Source organism: Pseudophryne corroboree, chromosome 4 (assembly GCF_028390025.1).
Source record: "Pseudophryne corroboree isolate aPseCor3 chromosome 4, aPseCor3.hap2, whole genome shotgun sequence".
In the NCBI taxonomy this organism is placed as follows: Eukaryota; Metazoa; Chordata; class Amphibia; order Anura; family Myobatrachidae; genus Pseudophryne; species Pseudophryne corroboree.
This window is the reverse complement of record NC_086447.1, coordinates 155,198,967-155,218,858: the sequence shown is the minus strand read 5'-3', so window position 1 is coordinate 155,218,858 and position 19,892 is coordinate 155,198,967. Positions and strand designations below refer to the sequence as shown.

General features: G+C 44.8%; 1 protein-coding gene across 1 annotated transcript in view; it reads left to right on the top strand.

The window, feature by feature from the left end:
* Window positions 1-2,108: 2,108 nt before the first annotated feature.
* The window catches only part of IL20RB (interleukin 20 receptor subunit beta), a 64,272-nt gene continuing 46,488 nt past the window's right edge, over window positions 2,109-19,892 (top strand). Inside the window, exons 1-4 of the mRNA XM_063915504.1 lie at window positions 2,109-2,647; window positions 10,340-10,463; window positions 13,594-13,784; window positions 16,770-16,894. Of these exons, the coding sequence (XP_063771574.1) occupies window positions 2,419-2,647; window positions 10,340-10,463; window positions 13,594-13,784; window positions 16,770-16,894 (669 nt within the window). The 5' untranslated portion in view covers window positions 2,109-2,418. The remainder of the gene's footprint in view (window positions 2,648-10,339; window positions 10,464-13,593; window positions 13,785-16,769; window positions 16,895-19,892) is intronic.

Sequence of the window (19,892 nt, the reverse complement as noted above, 5' to 3'; positions counted from 1 at the left end):
GCTGTGTCGAAAAACCAGGCTTACCTAAAGTACCTTCCCACAGGTCAGTGTGGCTTGGTGTCACCCCCCCATCCGTGCTGACTGACCACCTGGAAGCGTCATGGTGGCTCCATGTCTGCCGCTGCACTGATTTCAAGCTCTGGGGAGGACCTGGTTGACAAGGCCAGAAAAGACATCCGACAAGAGAACCAGCTGGTGAGTTAGCAGGCACACTGGCTGGTGGCTACACATAGGGGAGGATCTGATATCAGCAGCAGGATGTAATTGGGTCCAAGATGCCTTGTAACTGATCGCCTCTTTAATAAAGCATCAGAGATTGTCCGGCATCCCGCACCTCTGGTGAGCTTGGCATCCATTACAATACATCCTGCCGCACGTCTAGAGGTTTGGTTCTGTGCAGCTGGGGGTAGGAAGGGGGATGGATATTACATTTTTCACAAACGTGGGGATACCAAATTACCGCCATGTGCTGGGGACAAAAATCCTAGTTCCGTCCCTGGTCAGCCCCGTAACAGAGACAGCACATGTGAATGATCTATCTAAGTGGTCCTTCAGAGCAAAATACAATTAATGCTGCAGCATGTATTCATTTTAAATACCACGGTTCAATTCTACGAGTGGTCTCCTCGTGTGTGGGACATAATTACAAAGTAATCATCTACGTAAAAACAAAAGTAACTTTGGAACTTGAGTTGATACTAAGTGGCAGCTGTCACCAAATATAATTATATGGACTAAGTGGATTTGATATAGACAGATGATTAATGATTTACATGTATTAGCATTATATTGATTACTAATTGAGTGGTTTAATTAGCACTTTAGTAATATATGCATTTATCAATGTTGAAAGGATTTTTTAGGATTTTTTAAAGTGTAATAAAACTATATAAAACTTTATGCGCTCTCTTCTTTTATATGTATTAGTTGTGTTTAATTTTTGGTAATATTTCAGATTACCAAGTGGGAGCTGCTTGTAGTTTTATATTCTTTATGTTTTTTTGACTAGCACAGTATATTGGAAAAGCACTTTGCGCCTGAACTAATATACACACACAGAAGTATTAAGATCCTTAGGCTGTGTTTCACGCCTGTGTGTGTATATAATTCTAGTAACCGTAACAGAGAGTCAGTGTGGACTGTGCAGCATTCTAAAGTTTGTGCCTCATGGGGTGGGTGCAAACAGAAAATACAATCACAATGCGCTACCAATGGTGTAAGAGCAGCCTACCACTGACGCAGAAACCTTCACCTAGATTCCAAATAATGCATAAACCAAAAAAATGGAAAGCGGTGGGCGCAACACCATATAATCCTTACATTAAAAGATATGCGGACCGAAGGATTAGCTCTTTGTCCTATATTAAGGGCTTAGTGGGTCTGAAGCAGTTTTTCTCTGTGTACAGTTCCTTATCTCGATAAAAGGAGACAGATCACCGAACAGACCAATTTGACAAACAGACCACAGGTTTATTCACACTAAGCACTCACAATGGTACGAGTAAAACAAGCATATAACCACGTAAAAGTGGATGTGGGGGTGGCTGGCATCTGGACTCAAGTTACCCTCCCAAGAGGCACTGGAAGCTCCGGATTCCACTGTACATCAGAGGAGAACGATCGTCCAGGTCAGACAGCAACACCCTTCACAAACGAAAGCCACTAGCTTGACGCGTTTCGGACTTAGAAAGTCCTTCTTCAGAAGCATCCAGTCACTTGGCGGGACGTAATACAGTCCGAGATCGCCGGAGGTGCGTGATGCCGGACAATCTCGGATGTTTTTTTTAAAGGGACAATCACTTACAAGACATGGCTTCCTTCTTATTAACACTCACTGACACCTTACTTTTTCACTTGTGTGCTGCCCTCTGGTGACTGGCTCTCGCCGTCTTGTTGGGGTCCCGCGTCCTGGATTCGAACTTAGTGTTAGGGACCTACCAGAGATGAGGTCACCTAGACTCTGGTTGGTGGGCTAGTATTGTTTGGCCAAAAAGTATACCAAGAACCTCATGGAGTATGCACCAGCACTATACTTTATTTCTTTGTGGAACTACAAGTCCCAGCATGGTAGCACCTATTGCTATATATGTAACTAGGGTGTATAGTTCAAGATCCCCCTCCCCCATCCACTGTAAGCATGTCAACATGACATTGCTGGCACTGGGATTTTGACGCGGGTGTAATGCTACTTAGAGCATTTTAACTGGGCGGGTGTTTCAACTGTAATCATGCTGCACAGCACAAGCCTCGCCGCCTGCCTGGAATGCCCGCTCCTGCCGCACATACTCACCGCCTGCCGGACCCGCCGCCTGCTGCCTGGACCTGCTGAGAGCACCATCACCTGCCACACAGACCCGCTGAAAGCACAGCTGTCTGCCGCACGGACATGCCGAGAACACAGCCGCCTGCCGCACGGACATGCCGAGAACACAGCCGCCTGCCGCACGGACTCGGCGAGAGCACCATCACCTGCCACACAGACCCACCGAGAGCACCATCACCTGCCACACAGACCCACCGAGAGCACAGCCGTCTGCCGCACGGACCCGCCAAGAGCACAGCTGCCTGCCGCTCGGACCCGCCGAGAGCACCATCACCTGCTGCACGGACCCGCCGAGAGCACAGCCGACATCTGGACCTGCAGAAGGTGAGTATTTGTAACATTTTTATTTCATCGTAGACAATCCCGGGTATCCCGGGATTGACCGCTTTTCAATACCAAGTCCCAGGATTGAAAAAACAGCCCAGGATTGGCCTCCCTAGGTCCTGGGTCTGCGCCCCCTTTTGTTGTTTCTAGATCACAATCTGCCTAATACATCTGGATCTGACACCCTTTGCACTAGTTTTTCACGTTTCTTTGCATTATTGGAATGCAGATACTTGTGAAACTGGATTAGGAACATAGCAGCAGAGCTGGAGCATACAGGTCACGCACCTTCCCCCTCCCCATATCTCCTCACTTTGATTGACAGTATTTGCTTTTTGACATGGTTGACATACTGTAATTTGCTTTATGGTATGATGGGAAACTGACATCTACCTTTATATCTTGCACTGATTCTGTAAGCCGGTGTGCATTATTATCCCTAGCATGAATGTGTGTGCATTATTACCCCTAGCATGAATGTGTGTGCATTATTATCCCTAGCATGAATGTGTGTGCATTATTACCCCTAGCATGAATGTGTGTGCATTATTATCCCTAGCATGAATGTGTGTGCATTATTATCCCTAGCATGAATGTGTGTGCATTATTATCCCTAGCATGAATGTGTGTGCATTATTATCCCTAGCATGAATGTGTGTGCATTATTATCCCTAGCATGAATGTGTGTGCATTATTATCCCTAGCATGAATGTGTGTGCATTATTATCCCTAGCATGAATGTGTGTGCATTATTATCCCATGAATGTGTGTGCATTATTACCCCTAGCATGAATGTGTGTGCATTATTATCCCTAGCATGAATGTGTGTGCATTATTATCCCTAGCATGAATGTGTGTGCATTATTATCCCATGAATGTGTGTGCATTATTATCCCTAGCATGAATGTGTGTGCATTATTACCCCTAGCATGAATGTGTGTGCATTATTATCCCATGAATGTGTGTGCATTATTATCCCATGAATGTGTGTGCATTATTACCCCTAGCATGAATGTGTGTGCATTATTACCCCTAGCATGAATGTGTGTGCATTATTATCCCTAGCATGAATGTGTGTGCATTATTATCCCTAGCATGAATGTGTGTGCATTATTATCCCTAGCATGAATGTGTGTGCATTATTACCCCTAGCATGAATGTGTGTGCATTATTATCCCTAGCATGAATGTGTGTGCATTATTATCCCTAGCATGAATGTGTGTGCATTATTATCCCTAGCATGAATGTGTGTGCATTACTACCCCTAGCATGAATGTGTGTGCATTATTATCCCTAGCATGAATGTGTGTGCATTATTATCCCTAGCATGAATGTGTGTGCATTATTATCCCTAGCATGAATGTGTGTGCATTATTATCCCTAGCATGAATGTGTGTGCATTATTATCCCTAGCATGAATGTGTGTGCATTATTACCCCTAGCATGAATGTGTGTGCATTATTACCCCTAGCATGAATGTGTGTGCATTATTACCCCTAGCATGAATGTGTGTGCATTATTATCCCTAGCATGAATGTGTGTGCATTATTACCCCTAGCATGAATGTGTGTGCATTATTATCCCTAGCATGAATGTGTGTGCATTATTACCCCTAGCATGAATGTGTGTGCATTATTATCCCTAGCATGAATGTGTGTGCATTATTATCCCTAGCATGAATGTGTGTGCATTACTACCCCTAGCATGAATGTGTGTGCATTATTATCCCTAGCATGAATGTGTGTGCATTACTACCCCTAGCATGAATGTGTGTGCATTATTATCCATAGCATGAATGTGTGTGCATTATTACCCCTAGCATGAATGTGTGTGCATTATTATCCCTAGCATGAATGTGTGTGCATTATTATCCCTAGCATGAATGTGTGTGCATGTGCATGTGGTAGGGAATATAGGGGGTCATTCAGACCTGATTGCTAGGCTTTCGTTTTCATACAGCGGGCGATCAGGTCTAAACTGTGCATGCATATGCACCGCAGTGCGCAGGCTCATCGCACGGGTACAAAGCGGATCGCCGCTCAGCGATCGGGCGTTCGCAAGGAGATTGACAGGAAAAAAGCGTTTGTGGGTGACAACTGACCGTTTTTTGGGAGTGTTTGGAAAAAAACGCAGGCATGTTCAAGCGTTTACATGGCGGGTTCCTGACGTCAGATCCGGTCCTGGACAGGCTGATGTGATCGCAGCGGCTGAGTAAGTCCTGGGCTACTCAGAGACTGCACAAAATCAGTTTGTATAGCTCTGCTACACATGTGATCGCACACTTGCACAGCTAAAATACACTCCCCCTGTAGGCGGCGACTATCTGACCGCAGCAGTGCAAAAATCACCTGCTAGCGATCAGGTCTGAATTAGCCCCATAGATTGTAAGCTCTGGGGCAGGGACTGATATGAATGGGCAAATATTCTCTGTAAAGCGCTGCGGAATAGGTGTGCGCTATATAAATAACTGGTAGTAAAGAAAGAAAGAAATAATATAAAGGCAGGACACAAGGCCTGAGTATTAGCTATGCCATGGGACATTTGTAGCACATGGTACTAGTAGTAAATGTCAGTAACAGAAAAAAATCTAAATAAGCAAAACTCCATAGTACGAGTGGTGGGCCCAGATGCAACCATATGCATTGCCCCCCCCCCCCCCCCGCTTCCTCGCCCCTATCACATACACAGAAAATAATGAATAATTATTATTATATCTATAAATATATATATCTATAAATATATATATCTATAAATATATATATATATATATATATAGTACACACACACACACACACGCCTCCCAACATTGATGAGTATGGCGTCAGGACTTTAAGGCTACGCCCCCTTGTGTACATATTTTGGAGGTGTGACTGTGCATCAAGCCCCCATTCTCATCACACTGTGGGCCATCCCAGCACTTCGGGAGCTGCTAGCATGCAGTGGGGGCAAAAACTCTTGCCTGCCCGCAGGGTACTGAGACTAGTTCCACCCCTGTCCACAAGTATTGGTCAAGTACATAAAATGTGTGGTCATAGCTAAGACTAAGGGCAGCGCCGTAACTAGGTGTGTGCAGAAGGGGCATTGCCCACAGCGCACACCTAGTTAGAGCGCATATTCCGCCTGCGCTCCCACTGCCCGTCCCTGTCTACTGCGCTCCCGCAGCCCACTCCCTCTCTTGGTCCCTGTGTACTGTGCTCATACGGCCCCTCCTCCATCGCCCCCCATGTACAGCGCTCCAGCGGCCCGCCACCTCTCTTCGCCCCCGTGTGCTCAGCTGTGCTCTCGCGGCCTGCCCCCTCTCTTGGTCCCCCTGTGCTGTGCTCCCGCGGCCCGCCCCCTCTCTTGGCCTGCAGTGCAGTGTACAGAGGGTACGCTGGGTCAGGAGCCAGCAGCAGCACAGCCACAGGAAGAAGGAGAAATCATGTAAGTAGCTGCCCACACACTACACTACATTACATTAAAGTACACTACACAACATTAAAGTACACTACACTACATTACACTACACTAAAGTACACTACACTACAGTACACTACATTACAGCCTAAGGATAGGGGGGTTGTAAGGTGCTCTGCCTGCCGTAATGAGTAAAAAGGGGCTCCACCTGCCATAATGTGTTAAAAAGGGGGACTGTCTGCCATAATGTGTAAAAAGGGAACGCTGTCTGCCGTAATGTGTAAAAAGGGGGACGCTGTCTGCCGTAATGTGTAAAAAGGGGACGCTGTCTGTGCCGTAATGTGTAAAAAGGGGATGCTGTCTGCCGTAATGTGTAAAAAGGGGGACTGACTGCCGTAATGTGTAAAAAGGGGACACTGTCTGCCGTAATATGTAAAAAGGGGAATGCTGTCTGCCGTAATGTGTAAAAAGGGGACGCTGTCTGCCGTAATGTGTAAAAAGGGGGACTGGCTGCCGTAATGTGTAAAGAAGGGACGCTGTCTGCCGTAATGTGTAAAAAGGGGACGCTGTCTGCCATAATGTGTAAAAAGGGGGACGCTGTCTGCCGTAATGTGTAAAAAGGGGACGCTGTCTGCCGTAATGTGTAAAAAGGGGATGCTGTCTGCCGTAATGTGTAAAAAGGGGGACTGACTGCCGTAATGTGTAAAAAGGGGACACTGTCTGCCGTAATATGTAAAAAGGGGAATGCTGTCTGCCGTAATGTGTAAAAAGGGGACGCTGTCTGCCGTAATGTGTAAAAAGGGGGACTGGCTGCCGTAATGTGTAAAGAGGGGACGCTGTCTGCCGTAATGAGTAAAACGGGGGACGCTGTCTGCCGTAATGTGTAAAAAGGGGACGCTGTCTGCCGTAATGTGTAAAAAGTGGAACTGGCTGCTGTTATGTGTAAAAAGGGGACGCTGTCTGCCGTAATATGTAAAAAAGGGATGCTGTCTGCCGTAATGTGTAAAAAAGGGGATGCTGTCTGCCGTAATGTGTAAAACGAGGGACGCTGTCTGCCGTAATGTGTAAAAAAAGAGGATGCTGTCTGCCATAATGTGTAAAATGGTCTCTACCTGGTGTAGTGACGCTACTGTGCGGCATAATTTGAATAATGGAGGCTACTATGCACCATTATATGAATTGGTATTATTTTGTGGCCACACCCCTTCTCCATGAAGCCACGCCTCTATATTTTTCACGTGCGCCTGCGGCGCACACTGCCCCTATTTTACATAAAGAGGGGGCGCCGATGCCGTTTCTTGCACACAGAGCCAAAATGTATAGTTACGGCAATGACTAAGTGGTCTATTTATTAACATTATTTTTACTATGTCATTTTTACTATGTCATACCCAGGATTAGAACCCACGCCCTATTTCATTGGAAGCAGGTACCTTCCTGTATAGGAAACATGAGAATTCTAACTATATGAAGTTACTTCTCTGACAATTACACGTAACTTCACATAGTTAGAATGCTCCTGTTTCCTGTACAGGAGCAAATAGCTCCATCAGTAAATTGTCTGCTGTCAGTGTAACAGGTCATGGGTTCTAATCCTGGGTATGACTGGCAAGAAATGTGTGATTTAAAATAAAAGACAATGAAATGTATATGTACAGTATTTACATTTTTTTTTTTCAGAACAACCCGTATACAATATATATATAAATCTAAATGTAGGGGGGGCACCAATATTTATCTTGCCTCCGGGCAACTGGGACGAACTTATGCCACTGGAGCCACGACCCCGTTTTCATCACTGAGGGGGCATGCCCAGCGCTCCGTGAGCTGCTGACATGCTCTCTCTCCTTCTGTCTCCACTGAATAGACGCAGAGCAGCGAGTGCAGGAGCCTCCCAACTGCCCCCCACACGGGACACTGAGGCCCACGGGTGGGACAGCGGGACAGTCCCCAAAAAACAGGACTTTTCCGCGAAAATCGGGACAGTTGGGAGGTATGGATTTGTATAATAATTACACTTGCCAGAGGAATTGCAAATTATTTGCACTGAGCTGTTAAAAATCAAACAAAACGGGTTTAGAAACATAGAATGTGACGGCAGATAAGAACCACTTGGCCCATCTAGTCAGCCCCTTTTTTTTTACTATATTTTTTATCTCAAATCTTATTTGATCCTTATTTCTTTGTAAGGATATCCTTATGTCTACAGCATGCATGTTTAAATTGTTCTACTGTCTTAGCCTCTACCACCTCTGATGGGAGGCTATTCCACTTATCCACTACCCTTTCTGTGAAGTAATTTTTCCTCAAATTTCCCCTGAAGCTCCCCCCCTCCAGTCTCAGTGCATGTCCTTGTGTCCTATTGCTTCTCTTCATTTGGAGAATGTTCCCCTCCTGGACTTTGTTAAAACCCTTGATATATTTGAAAGTTTCTATCATGTCCCACCTTTCCCGTCTCTGCTCCAAACTATACATACATTGAGATTTTTTTAGTCTTTCTGGGTATGTTTTGAGATGTAGGCCATGCACCATTTTAGTTGCCCTCCTTTGTACACTCTCTCATGTATTTATTATAGCCTTCTGTCTTCAGAATTGAACACCATGTTCTAGATGAGGCCGTACCAATGACCTATACAGTGGAATTATTACTTCTTTCTTTCTGCTGCTGATTCCTCTCCCAGTGCAGCCAAGCATCTGACTAGCCTTCCTCATTGCTTTGTTACATTGCTTACCTGCCTTTAAGTCACCTGAAATAGTGATTCCTAGATCCCGTTCCTCCTCAGTAGTTTCCAGTATAGTGCCATTAATACTATATTTAGCCTTTGGATTTTTGAGACCCAAGTGCATGATTTTGCGTTTTTTTGGCATTAAACTGTAATTTCCACACTCTTGACCATTCTTCTAGTCTACCTAGATCCTCAATCATTTGTTTTACCCCACCTGGTGTGTGATATGCAAAAAGGCATACTTTCCTTTTAATAACATTTGCAATGTCATCAATAAAGATATTAAAAAGCATTGGTCCACTGGTAACATTTCCGTCCTGTGAATGCACTCTATTTTTTCCAAGTCTCTGTTTTCTATCCTGCAACCAAGATCTTATACATTCAATAATCCTAGTATCCAATCCCAAGCTTCCAAGTATGAGATTCCGACAGACGGATGCTGCCGGTCAGAATCCCAAGGCTCACTATTCCAAATGTGAGTATTAGGGTAAGAGTTAGGCTGTGTGAACGGAGGGTTAGGGTTAGGCTGCGGGAGGGGAGGTTAGGGTTAAGCTGGGGTAAGGTGATGTGAACATTAGACTGCGGGAGGAGAGGTTACGGTTATCCTGCGGGAGGGGAGGTTAGGCTGAGAGAGGCGTGGTCTAGGGTTGGGCTGCGGTAGGGGACGGTTAGGGATAGGCTGTGGGAGGGACGATTAGGCTGTGGGAGGTTAGAGTTATGCTGTGGGAGGGGAAAGTTAGGGTTAAGCTGTGGGAGGGGACGGTTTGGGTTAGGCTGCGGGAAGGGACGGTTGGGGTTAGGCTGTGGGAGGGGACAGTTGAGGTTAGGCTGTGGGAGGGGACGGTTGGGGTTAGGCTGTGGGAGGGGACGGTTGGGGTTATGCTGCGAGAGGGGACAGTTAGGGTTAGGTTGCGGGAGGGGACAGTTAGGGTTAGGCTACGAAAGGTTAGAATTAGGCTGTGGGAGGGGATGGTTAGGATTAGGCTAGGGGAGGGTACGATTATGGTTAGGCTGCTGGAGGAGACGGTTAGGGTTAGGATGTGGGAGGGGACGTTTAGGGATAAGCTGCGGGACATTTGGGTTTGGGTTAGGCTGTGGCAGGGGATGGTTAGGGTTAGGATGTGGGAGGGGACGTTTAGGGTTAGGCTGCGGGATGTTTGGGTTAGGGTTAGGCTGCGGGATTGGTGGGTTAGGGTTAGAATACTCACCGGAATCTGGCAGCATTGTAAGCATTGGGATTCTGATGCTGGGATTATGACCATCGGGCTCCTATCCCTGGAATATTGTACCCAACACCTCACACTTACATATGTTCAGATGCATAAAATGTGCAAGACATGCTCTGCAGGCAGGTGTACAGTCAGCCTTGCACCAGCCGCTCAGTGACTGCCAGCTGGCTTATGGTTGCTTATAGAATCATAGGAACCAAACAAATGTAATAAAATACAGTATGTGTTTCATTGGCTGCAGCCTTCTGTGAATTTATTCAAACTACCTGCAAAATGTTAACAGGTGTTTTGTTCTCACACAATATGCAAATTAAGTCTTATTTATATTATTTATATTCTAGGGCAAGATTTGCTTCCAGCACCAGAAAACATCTCTATGGTTTCTGTCAACCTTAAACATATTCTGCATTGGGACCCGGTATTTGTCGTTGGCGGGAAAGTAACCTACGCTGTTCAGACACAAGGGTATTGGCTGATTTATATTTTGTCATTTGGGAGAAGTGCAGGTTATTTCTTTGAACTGTAATGCAATATAATATGTTTTATATAAGAAAGATATCAATTCATATGCCCAAGTACACGCATGTACCAGAAACACTGAGCCACTTGTCTAGTAATGCGTAGGTCCTCCTTTCGATTGGATTACAGCAGCACCATGTCAGGGCATGGTCCCCAGGAGCTCTTTGAAGTACTGTGTAGATAGCATATACCCTGCCCCCTGAATAATGTTCCACAATTCCATAATATTCATCAGGGATGGACACTGCTATTGGTGGCACGCTAAACTGCATCCCATATGTGTTCTTTTGGATTCAAATCCAGCAAATGAGGCAACTCATATTGCCAAATTCCGAGGAATGCTTCTTCAGCCATAATCTGGTGGCTATGGTCCTGAGTGTTGGTGCATTGTCATGCTGTAAAAGCCTGCTCCCATGAATGCATGATATTAACGGGTGCAAATAAGAATTAGGGATGGTTACCTAGTGTCCACCGTTCAGTGATATCTACAGATTTATCCGCGATCCACTGTATTGTCCCTTGTTAGGATGCGTGGTTTGGGTTTTCTCCACATACATTTCCGTTCATCTGCCTGAAGCAGTTGGAACCTTGACTCATCGGACCAGGCTACACATTTCCAATCATCTTGTGTCCAGTGGTATGTGGCAGTGCTCACCAGCCCAGGAGATATAAAAGTCTGGTGTCATGGGTTCTTCAATAGAACCCAAGTTGGCCGTTGATTCCTGTATCCCATGGAAGAAAGTGAATGTTGCACTCTGTACTCTTTTTCTAGAAAAATAGGTTCAGGAACTACGGGCCTTGGAGTGGAACTATTAAAGGAAGTGATAGATAGATAGATAGATAGATAGATAGATAGATAGATAGATAGATAGATAGATAGATAGATACATAGATACATAGATACATAGATAGATACATAGATAGATAGATAGATAGATAGATAGATAGATAGATAGATAGATACATAGATAGATAGATAGATAGATAGATAGATAGATAGATAGATAGATAGATACATAGATCGATAGAATAGTTTTTAGAAAAGGGTTAGGGACAAATGCTCAGATATTCTGAGTCAGTTTTGTAGCAGTGCATACATGTGTGCAGTGAGCACCAGTTTTAAGGTTCCTTCGCTCAGTCCAAGTTGGGAATTGCAATGCACTTGGCATTGGGATGCCATTGTTTACATCTTAGGCGTATGTATATTAATGGGACACAAGACGGAAATCTGGGCAAAACATGAGCATTCTCTGGAGATAGGACTTCTACCTATTTACCGTGCCCCTGGACAGCAATAGCTTTCCTATGGTTTCACCAGCTATAGTCTTTGCTGAATACCCCTGGTGATGTCATCCCCACAAAAATCATATGGGAGCATACTTAAGAAGGAATGCAGTGTTACACATTTATTTTCATAGGCCTTATACTGGTCCCACACGCTATAATATAGTTGTCAGTTTCTCATTGTCCATGCCCATTAGTAAGTCATTAGTAACTTTGGGACATGTTGATTAATGCAATCAGAAGATATCCTGTGTGTGCAGGAGCTTTGTCACTGTACTAATAAAGCTAAAGGAAACAGACAGATCAGCTGCTGAGCCCATATGGCCCCTGGTAGATCTCGTACAATTTAGCTTCCTTCAGTACGTGTTTGTCCAAATTGGACGTAGATTCACTCTTACGGGCAGATTTACTAAACTTTTTATTTACTAAAGTAATGTGAAAAGGGGTGTTTTCGCTCTCTCTTCACGTTATTTTATTATCACCTTAATGTGTTACAGGGCTTTTGGAGCAGTTTTCGTGAATATCTGCTCCAAAACCTTTAATTCACTTTTTTGGGGGTATCCAAGATCACATTTCCCATACTTATAATGAGAAATGCGATCTGGACAAATTTACTAAAACAAAAAGTGTAAGACAATACGTCAGTGAGCCCTGTGATAATTACGCCAGCTTCAGCTGTTGTAATCACAGGGCTCACTGCGGATTCTGTACTCTACACAGCTTTCTCTGTCCCTAGGCAGAGAGAGCTATGCAGGGAGCCGGCAGTGTGATCAGTTCTGTGTGTCCGATGGACACCAAAGCTGATCACTGTGTAAAAAAAATAATAATAATAAATCATACTCACCTACTCATGGTCTGGTGATTGGTGCTCCAGTGCAGGCTGACAATCATTGGGGCCCCCTGCTGCTCCTGTGACCTTATTCTTTGATGTTGAATGACAAATCTGTCCATGTATTACCCCTTTCACATCGCACAAATAACCCGGTATCGACACGGCATATTGCCGTGTCGACACGGGTCAGTGTGCGATGTGAAAGCACTCTGACGGAATTAGCGGGTCGCCTGACCCGGTAATTCAACCCGGTATAAAAGAAGGCTTATACTCGGGTTGAATACCGGGTCAGGTGCAGTGTGAATGGGAGCCGTGTCGATGCGACACGGTTCCCATTCACAGCATAGGGAGAGGCGGCGCAGGAGATGAGCTCATCTCCCAGCGCCGCCTCCACCCCCGCCCCTGCTGCGTTCCCCCGCTGCTATGGCAACCGACCCGGTATATTGCCGGGTCGGAAAGCCAGCAGAGGGGAGCAAATGCCGGATCCCACCCGGTAAGGACACGTTTCTTTTACCGGGTGGGATCCGGCATTTGCGATTTTAATGCGGTATATGACTGTCATTATGTGTGGCTGCAAGTCTGTACGGGTGGGATTGTATCCAATGCGCAAATCTGAGCTTATCTTTTGTTATACAGTATGCAAGGACAAATGAAAATAAGCACCTTTACTTGGATCATAGCATTTTGTGGATGTAGAGCTCCATCTTACAATAACTAATAACAGCAGAAAAGTATACAGAACCTTGGGGAAGATATATTAAGCAGTGAAAAGGGTGGAGAAGTGAGCCAGTGGAGAAGTTGCATGGCAACCAATCATCTACTACCTATAATTTTATAGAATGCACTTGACACATGTTACTTAAAAGCTGATTGGTTGCCATGGGCATCTTCTCCACTGGGTCACTTCTCCACTCTTTTCACTGCTTCATACATCTCCCCCCTTTATTTTTGTTTTGTTAGGGAATTTGAAAGTATTTACGTCCCTGAGCGTTGGCATCATGTGGAGCAGTGCCAGTCTACCTCTGCCCTCCAGTGCAATGTAACAGAAGATGTGGCTGCTAGTGTCGTCTACAGATTTAGGATCCGATCAGAGCTGGGGAACCAAACATCTGCTTGGGTACAACTTCAACCACCATTCCACAGGAATACATGTGAGTACCAATTCTCCTGTCCAGAAGATTTATAGCTTGGATGAATGAGACTATGAAATTGCTCTGAAACACTCTGTGCCGGGATTACTGCATTTGTCAGTCTACATGTCGAGTGATGTGAAGTGAAAGATTACCTACATAGAAACACATCTCTTGATGAGTAAGAAATAAGGTTAGCCTAGACGATTTTACCAACCAGGTGGCAAACACTTATATCCAGTAGCAGTCCCATAAAGGTTATGTCATCCTTAAAAACCTGAATATTTCCTGCTGAGGAAGGCCGTTTCCATTCAGACAGTGTGTTGTCGATTCACAACACACTGCTTATAGAAACTAGGACAGTTTTGCTGGAATGCAGATGACTGTGATTCACAGAAGTGCCCGATGTAGTAATGTTCTGCGATAATGTGTCTTATGAGATTCCTGACTGAATGTTCAGTTTGGGTGGAGTTGTCCTTTAACCTTACTCATTGGTCCATAATTGTGTTGAACTATTAAAACTTAAGGTAATTAAAAACTGAACACACTAAACTTCTCTGTTCCTGCCCAAACGTGTTCTGCCATGCTAATAGAAGCAGTTTTATTTACATGCCAAGGTAACAAACTTAGCTTCAGGGGGTGGCAGCTTCATTTATCCCTCACACCATCTTCTGGTCATTATAACACATCACTGGCCGGGTACTTTGTACCACCCCAAGCTCCTGGCACCCCTGACTCTAACCCCAATCTACAGTTATAGATGTCTTTTTACACGTCTTGCATATAGATAAAGGACATATATGAGCTTTTATTGTGGCAAATATTCTGTTGCTTCCTTTTTATTGAATAAGTATGGAACATATGTTTTTTGTACTGGAAGCGCCCATATTTTCCTGAGATAATTACCTTAGCTTCTATGGAAAGGCAAATTCCTTTATTTTTCCAAATTGGGAGTTATTCAGATGTGAAAACAAAACAAAAAGCATGCAACTAGGCAAAGCCATGCTGCACTGCAGGTGGGGCAGATGTAATATGTGCAGAGAGAGTTAGATTTGGGTGGGTTGTGTCCAAACTGAATTCTAAATTGCAGTGTAAAACTAAATCTGTCTAACATTTGTGTACTACATGCAAAAGCAGCCAGTATTTACCCTGCACAGAAATAATATAAATGTATTTGCTCGCCTTGCATTGCAAAATGGTTTGTTCCAGACACAAAGTTACGTGCTTTTTCTGCCTTGCTTCAAAATCATCAGGCCCATTGTCAACAGTTACTTACTACAGTAAACCTTTCTGGAATCATGTGTCCTACCCACGTTCTCTGATCTGTTATTCTGTAAAGAATTTATTATCTTGTAGCTGGTTGGATACATTTATGACAACTTTCCAGATGGAGACAACAGTGTTATGCATTGATATGGTTAATCCAATGACAAATATAGATGACTTCAGCAGAATTTTGTTTCTATTTAGTTTTTTAGGTATTAGGAATGAGAAAGGATAAACTAGATAGATCATTATTCCAGTCATTGTTACTATATTGCTACATATGACCGTAGTTCTTATTTACTGTTAAGCCGGGTACACATTACACGATATTTTGAATGATTTGTCCGATTCTGACGGATTGGAGCGACAAATAATTCAGATTGTCCAGTGTGTGTCTGTACTATTTCGCTAACGATGCACACTCCCACGGGTCGCTAGCGACATCCTCCCTTGGTCCTACATGCAGGGCTGACAGGGGGGTTGTCATTAGCTATGGCCATGCTGCTGAATGCAGGATGGCCATGGCCGTTGCGCAAGTGTGTATGCACTTGCCAATATCTGCTCCCCCGCTGGGTCCCATTGCTGCCATTGTCGCTGGATACACACGTCTAATATGTACGCAGTGTTAGGCTAATTGTCACTTTGATTTTTGTTAATTATAAACTGAAGCCAAAGATGCGTGATTTCAATCACTTACTGCATCTGGTCAGTGGATCAAGATAGATCTATTTATAACAAGATAACCCAGTATGAGCAGTCACGGCACTTTATGTTAGACCAACATCAGACGGGTGGTATGCTGAAGCTCCTGTAGCCAGGGCCGTATTAACTCATGGCCAGGTCCCTAGGCTTTTAGCACATTCATTCATTCACCTCTCTACAGCTGACGTTTGGGAAGCAGAGCTTATGCCATCATTTACACTTTCGGTATGCACAATTGCACACGGACACCAATTCTCGGCGAAATATAATTGCTGACCTCTTTTCTCACAGTGCAACCATTCTACTTTTTCTTTACCCTTTTGAAATCCTGCCCTGTGCTTGTACATGTGGCTGCCATTTGTTCTTTGTAAAAATATATAAATAATAACTGTTTTGTCTGAAGTTTATCCTTTCTGGTACAGACACGTTTATGACCTATTACTGGGTGTAGTATGGTATGCCGGCTGTCGGGGTCCCGGTGCACAGCATACCGGCACCGGAATCCCGACCGCCGGCATACCGACAGCGTGGCGAGCGCAAATGAACCCCCACGCGTGCCACGCTGTCTATTCTCCCTCCAGGGGGGTCGTGGACCCCTAAGAGGGAGAAATGGTGTTGCATGCCGGCTGTCGGGATTCCGGTGCCGGTATACTGTGCGCCGGGACCCCGACAGACGGCAAACTGAAGACCACCCCCTATTACTCTATCCCCAGTTGCTCACTACCAGACAATGGAAAATCATGGGCGGGATGTAATGAAGTCCAAGTTGGCCGGAGGTGCGGGTTCCTGGCCAAACGCGGAATTTTTTTTTAAAGCGGCAATCATTTACAAGACATGGTTTTACCTTGTACATGATCGCCGCTTTAAAAAAAAAAACGTCCACGTTTGACCGGGAACCCGCACCTCCAGCTAACTCGGACTTCATTACATCCGGCCCCATATGTCTAGTGAATAGATTTGGAAATGCTAACTTGTTTCCAGAGAGTTTACCTCCCTTCCTTTGTGATATGTGTCAGACATGTTTCTCTTTGTCCTCAGCTCTCCTGATTCCACCAAAGCTAAAACTCGATTCCATTGGCCTCAACCTGATTGCAAATATTGAAGATTATGGATCATCATTTGAGTTTTTTGTTTTTTACTGGCAGAAAGGAAAGGAGGACGAGGTGAGTGCTTGTGGTCTGATGACATGCTCAAGCTAATGGACTATGGGGGTCATTCAGACCTGATCGCAGTTGTGCGAATTCGCAAGCCGGATGATTGATTGGTTGCGCATGTGGACGGATTGTAGTGCGCCTGCGTGAGGCCAAACAGCGAAAAAATCCAGCAACTTATTTGATCGCTAGCCATATGCAAGTTGATTGACAGAATGCAAGCGTTCGGGGGGGGGGGGGGGGGGGGTGTAACTGGACGTTTTCTGCGAGTGTCAGAAAAAATGCAGGTATGGCCAAGCGTTTTCAGGGCGGGTGTGTGATGTCAGCTTCGGCCCAATCAGCCTGATTCTGTCGCACTGTAGGAGTAAGTCCTGGGCTGCGCTCAGACTGCACAGACTGGAAAAATAATTTGATGGTGAGTTGCAAATGGATTTGCAGTTGACCGGTGATCGCCGCAATTTTTGCAAGCTGTGCGCAGACTTGCACGAGGCGGGTTTTCACTCTGCCTGGGCGGCGACTATCTGATCGCACACCTCTGCAAATTTGCAGCTCAGCGATCAGGTCTGAATAACCTTTTAGTGGAAGGAAGTTGTCTATAAGTTATATTCATAGCAATTCTGCATTTAGCAGTTAGCATACATTGGTATTAGCAGGGGACATGACCAGGGGTGGGCAATCTGGTACTGTATGGTACTGTATAAATGACAGGTAGAATCTGCTTGATTTGGTCAACTTCTCCACTTTATCTTTCTGCAAGGTTTGATACGTTTCCCCCTGAAGATACTACATGCGGTTCCAAGCTGGGAAATGGCGCAGCAGACAGGTTTACTGTATACAGTAGGTCTCTGTGCTGTGCTGCTTTTGCTGTAGACACTGCTAGCAATGATGTAAGTGGTCTGAAAGTTACTGTGAGAAATAATGGCCCAGATTTATCAAGCCTTGGAGAGTGATAAATTGCACAGTGATGAATTACTAACCGGTGATAAAGTACTAAAGGTGGATACACACTTAGCGATATAGTAAACTACGTATATCACTTATTTTCCCCCGTATATCGCCCAGTGTGTATGCAGCTGACAACGAGCGATGTGCGGCCTCACAGGTCGTTAATGACCCTCGGTCTTGGCCGTGCATGCAGCTCAATTTGGACTCATCGCGGCATGACGTCACTGTGCAATATTGCCAGAGATATCGCACATTGTGTATGCCCGCTGACGAGCGGCCAGACCCGGGAGGGGAAACACTAGGAGATATCGCTCACCGAGCACATCACCTACTGTGTACCCACCTTACCTGTCATTTTTCACATGACAATTAGGAGCTGGTTGTTTGGTACTTTATCAGCGGACATTTTATCACTCTCCAAGGCTTGATAAATCTGGGCCTAATTTCCCTGCACTCTCCACAGCGCCACATATGATGCATCAATGCTCAATGTGGCCAGTATACAGGTCCATCTTCATGCTATTTCCCAGCAGGTATCTCCCATTGCCTTCTGTTTGGGACACTTTTTCTTGTTTGAGCCCTAAGTTTTTCTCTAGCTGTTATTAATCCATTACTTTCTGTTTGGAATGAGAGATAGTTCCTCTGTAGATAAGCCCACTGGTGTATTTATAAGGGGTGCAGAGTGTGCGGTGCACATAGGCCCCTGGCGGTCCAGGGGGGCCAACACCGCACACCCTGCAACCATTAATTTAAATAATTTCCCTTCGGCGTCCCGCGGCGCAGCAGCAGCTCTGCAGAAATCACTGGGAAAATGGTGCGGTGCCTTTTCCCAGTGATTCACACATGCGCAGTAGGAAAAATTAGCGGGAAAATGGCCGCCATGCCATTTTCGCTGTGATTTGCGCATGCGATCTAGGCTCTGGGACAGCGCTAGGGTCCTGGTACTAGGTCACTGTACTTACATCTGTTATCAATAGAGATTAGAGCTAGGAAGGATTTACATTCTGTTGGTGTTGGAAATGTTTTCTGCAGTCTCTGAAACTGAAATGCAGCATACACATATGTGGCTTCCAGTAATTGGCAATGGCACCAATCCAAATATCACAGTGTATCAGCAATCAGTCACACAGTAATACAAATGTTTTTTTTCCCCGTAGATTTGTAAAGAAAAACAAACCCTACAGTATATAACGCCCTCTACTGACTGTAAAGTAAAACACGTATTACATCACACCATAATACTGTACATTGTATGATTACAGACATAGAAATACACATTTATAATCACCAGTGTCAAATTAACCCCTGAAAATGAAAAGAACTCCAACAAACAAAACATATTTTAACCCTTTCATAGCAGAAGACATATTATACTTCCATGTCCATGTTTCATGAATTGAAATGTTTGACCTATTTCACAGTATATCAGAATCAGAATCCGCTTTATTGGCCAGGTATACTCGCATATACTAGGAATTGTTTGTGGTACAATGCATTATAGTGAACTTTAAATTATTAAATTATTTAAATTATTTTTCCTTCCTTGCAAGAGGGGGTTGCTGGATATTCTCAACAAAAGTTAATTTTTATTTCATAAAGTACAGTTCCCCCAAAAAACAAACAAACATACAGGGAAAATCAGGGACGTAACTAGAACTTTGTTATCCACAAAGCTAAATCTCTAAGGAACCCCCCCAACCCAAGTCTCCACCAGAATGGGTAAGGTGTGGGTAGAGTTACAACGTGGCCTGGTCAGTGTGACAGTGTATGTGACTCTTGGTCAGTGTGGGAGTGTGAGTGTCCCCTGGTCAGTGTGACAGTGTGTGTGTGATTCCAGGTCATTGTGAGAGTGTGTGTGGCCCCAGAGCCGAGATGATGCTGTGATCTCTGACATTCATGACCTCCAACCACCCCCAAAGGGAGGTGGGGGCTGAGGGGTCGTGGTGGCCACCTACTTTTGAACTGAATGATGTCTCTGAAGCACCTGGAAGCTCAAGACCAGGCTTCTTATTCACCAAAGAGCCCAAAGTTGCTGGTTTCGGCTCCCAGCCAGTATCACCGGGAA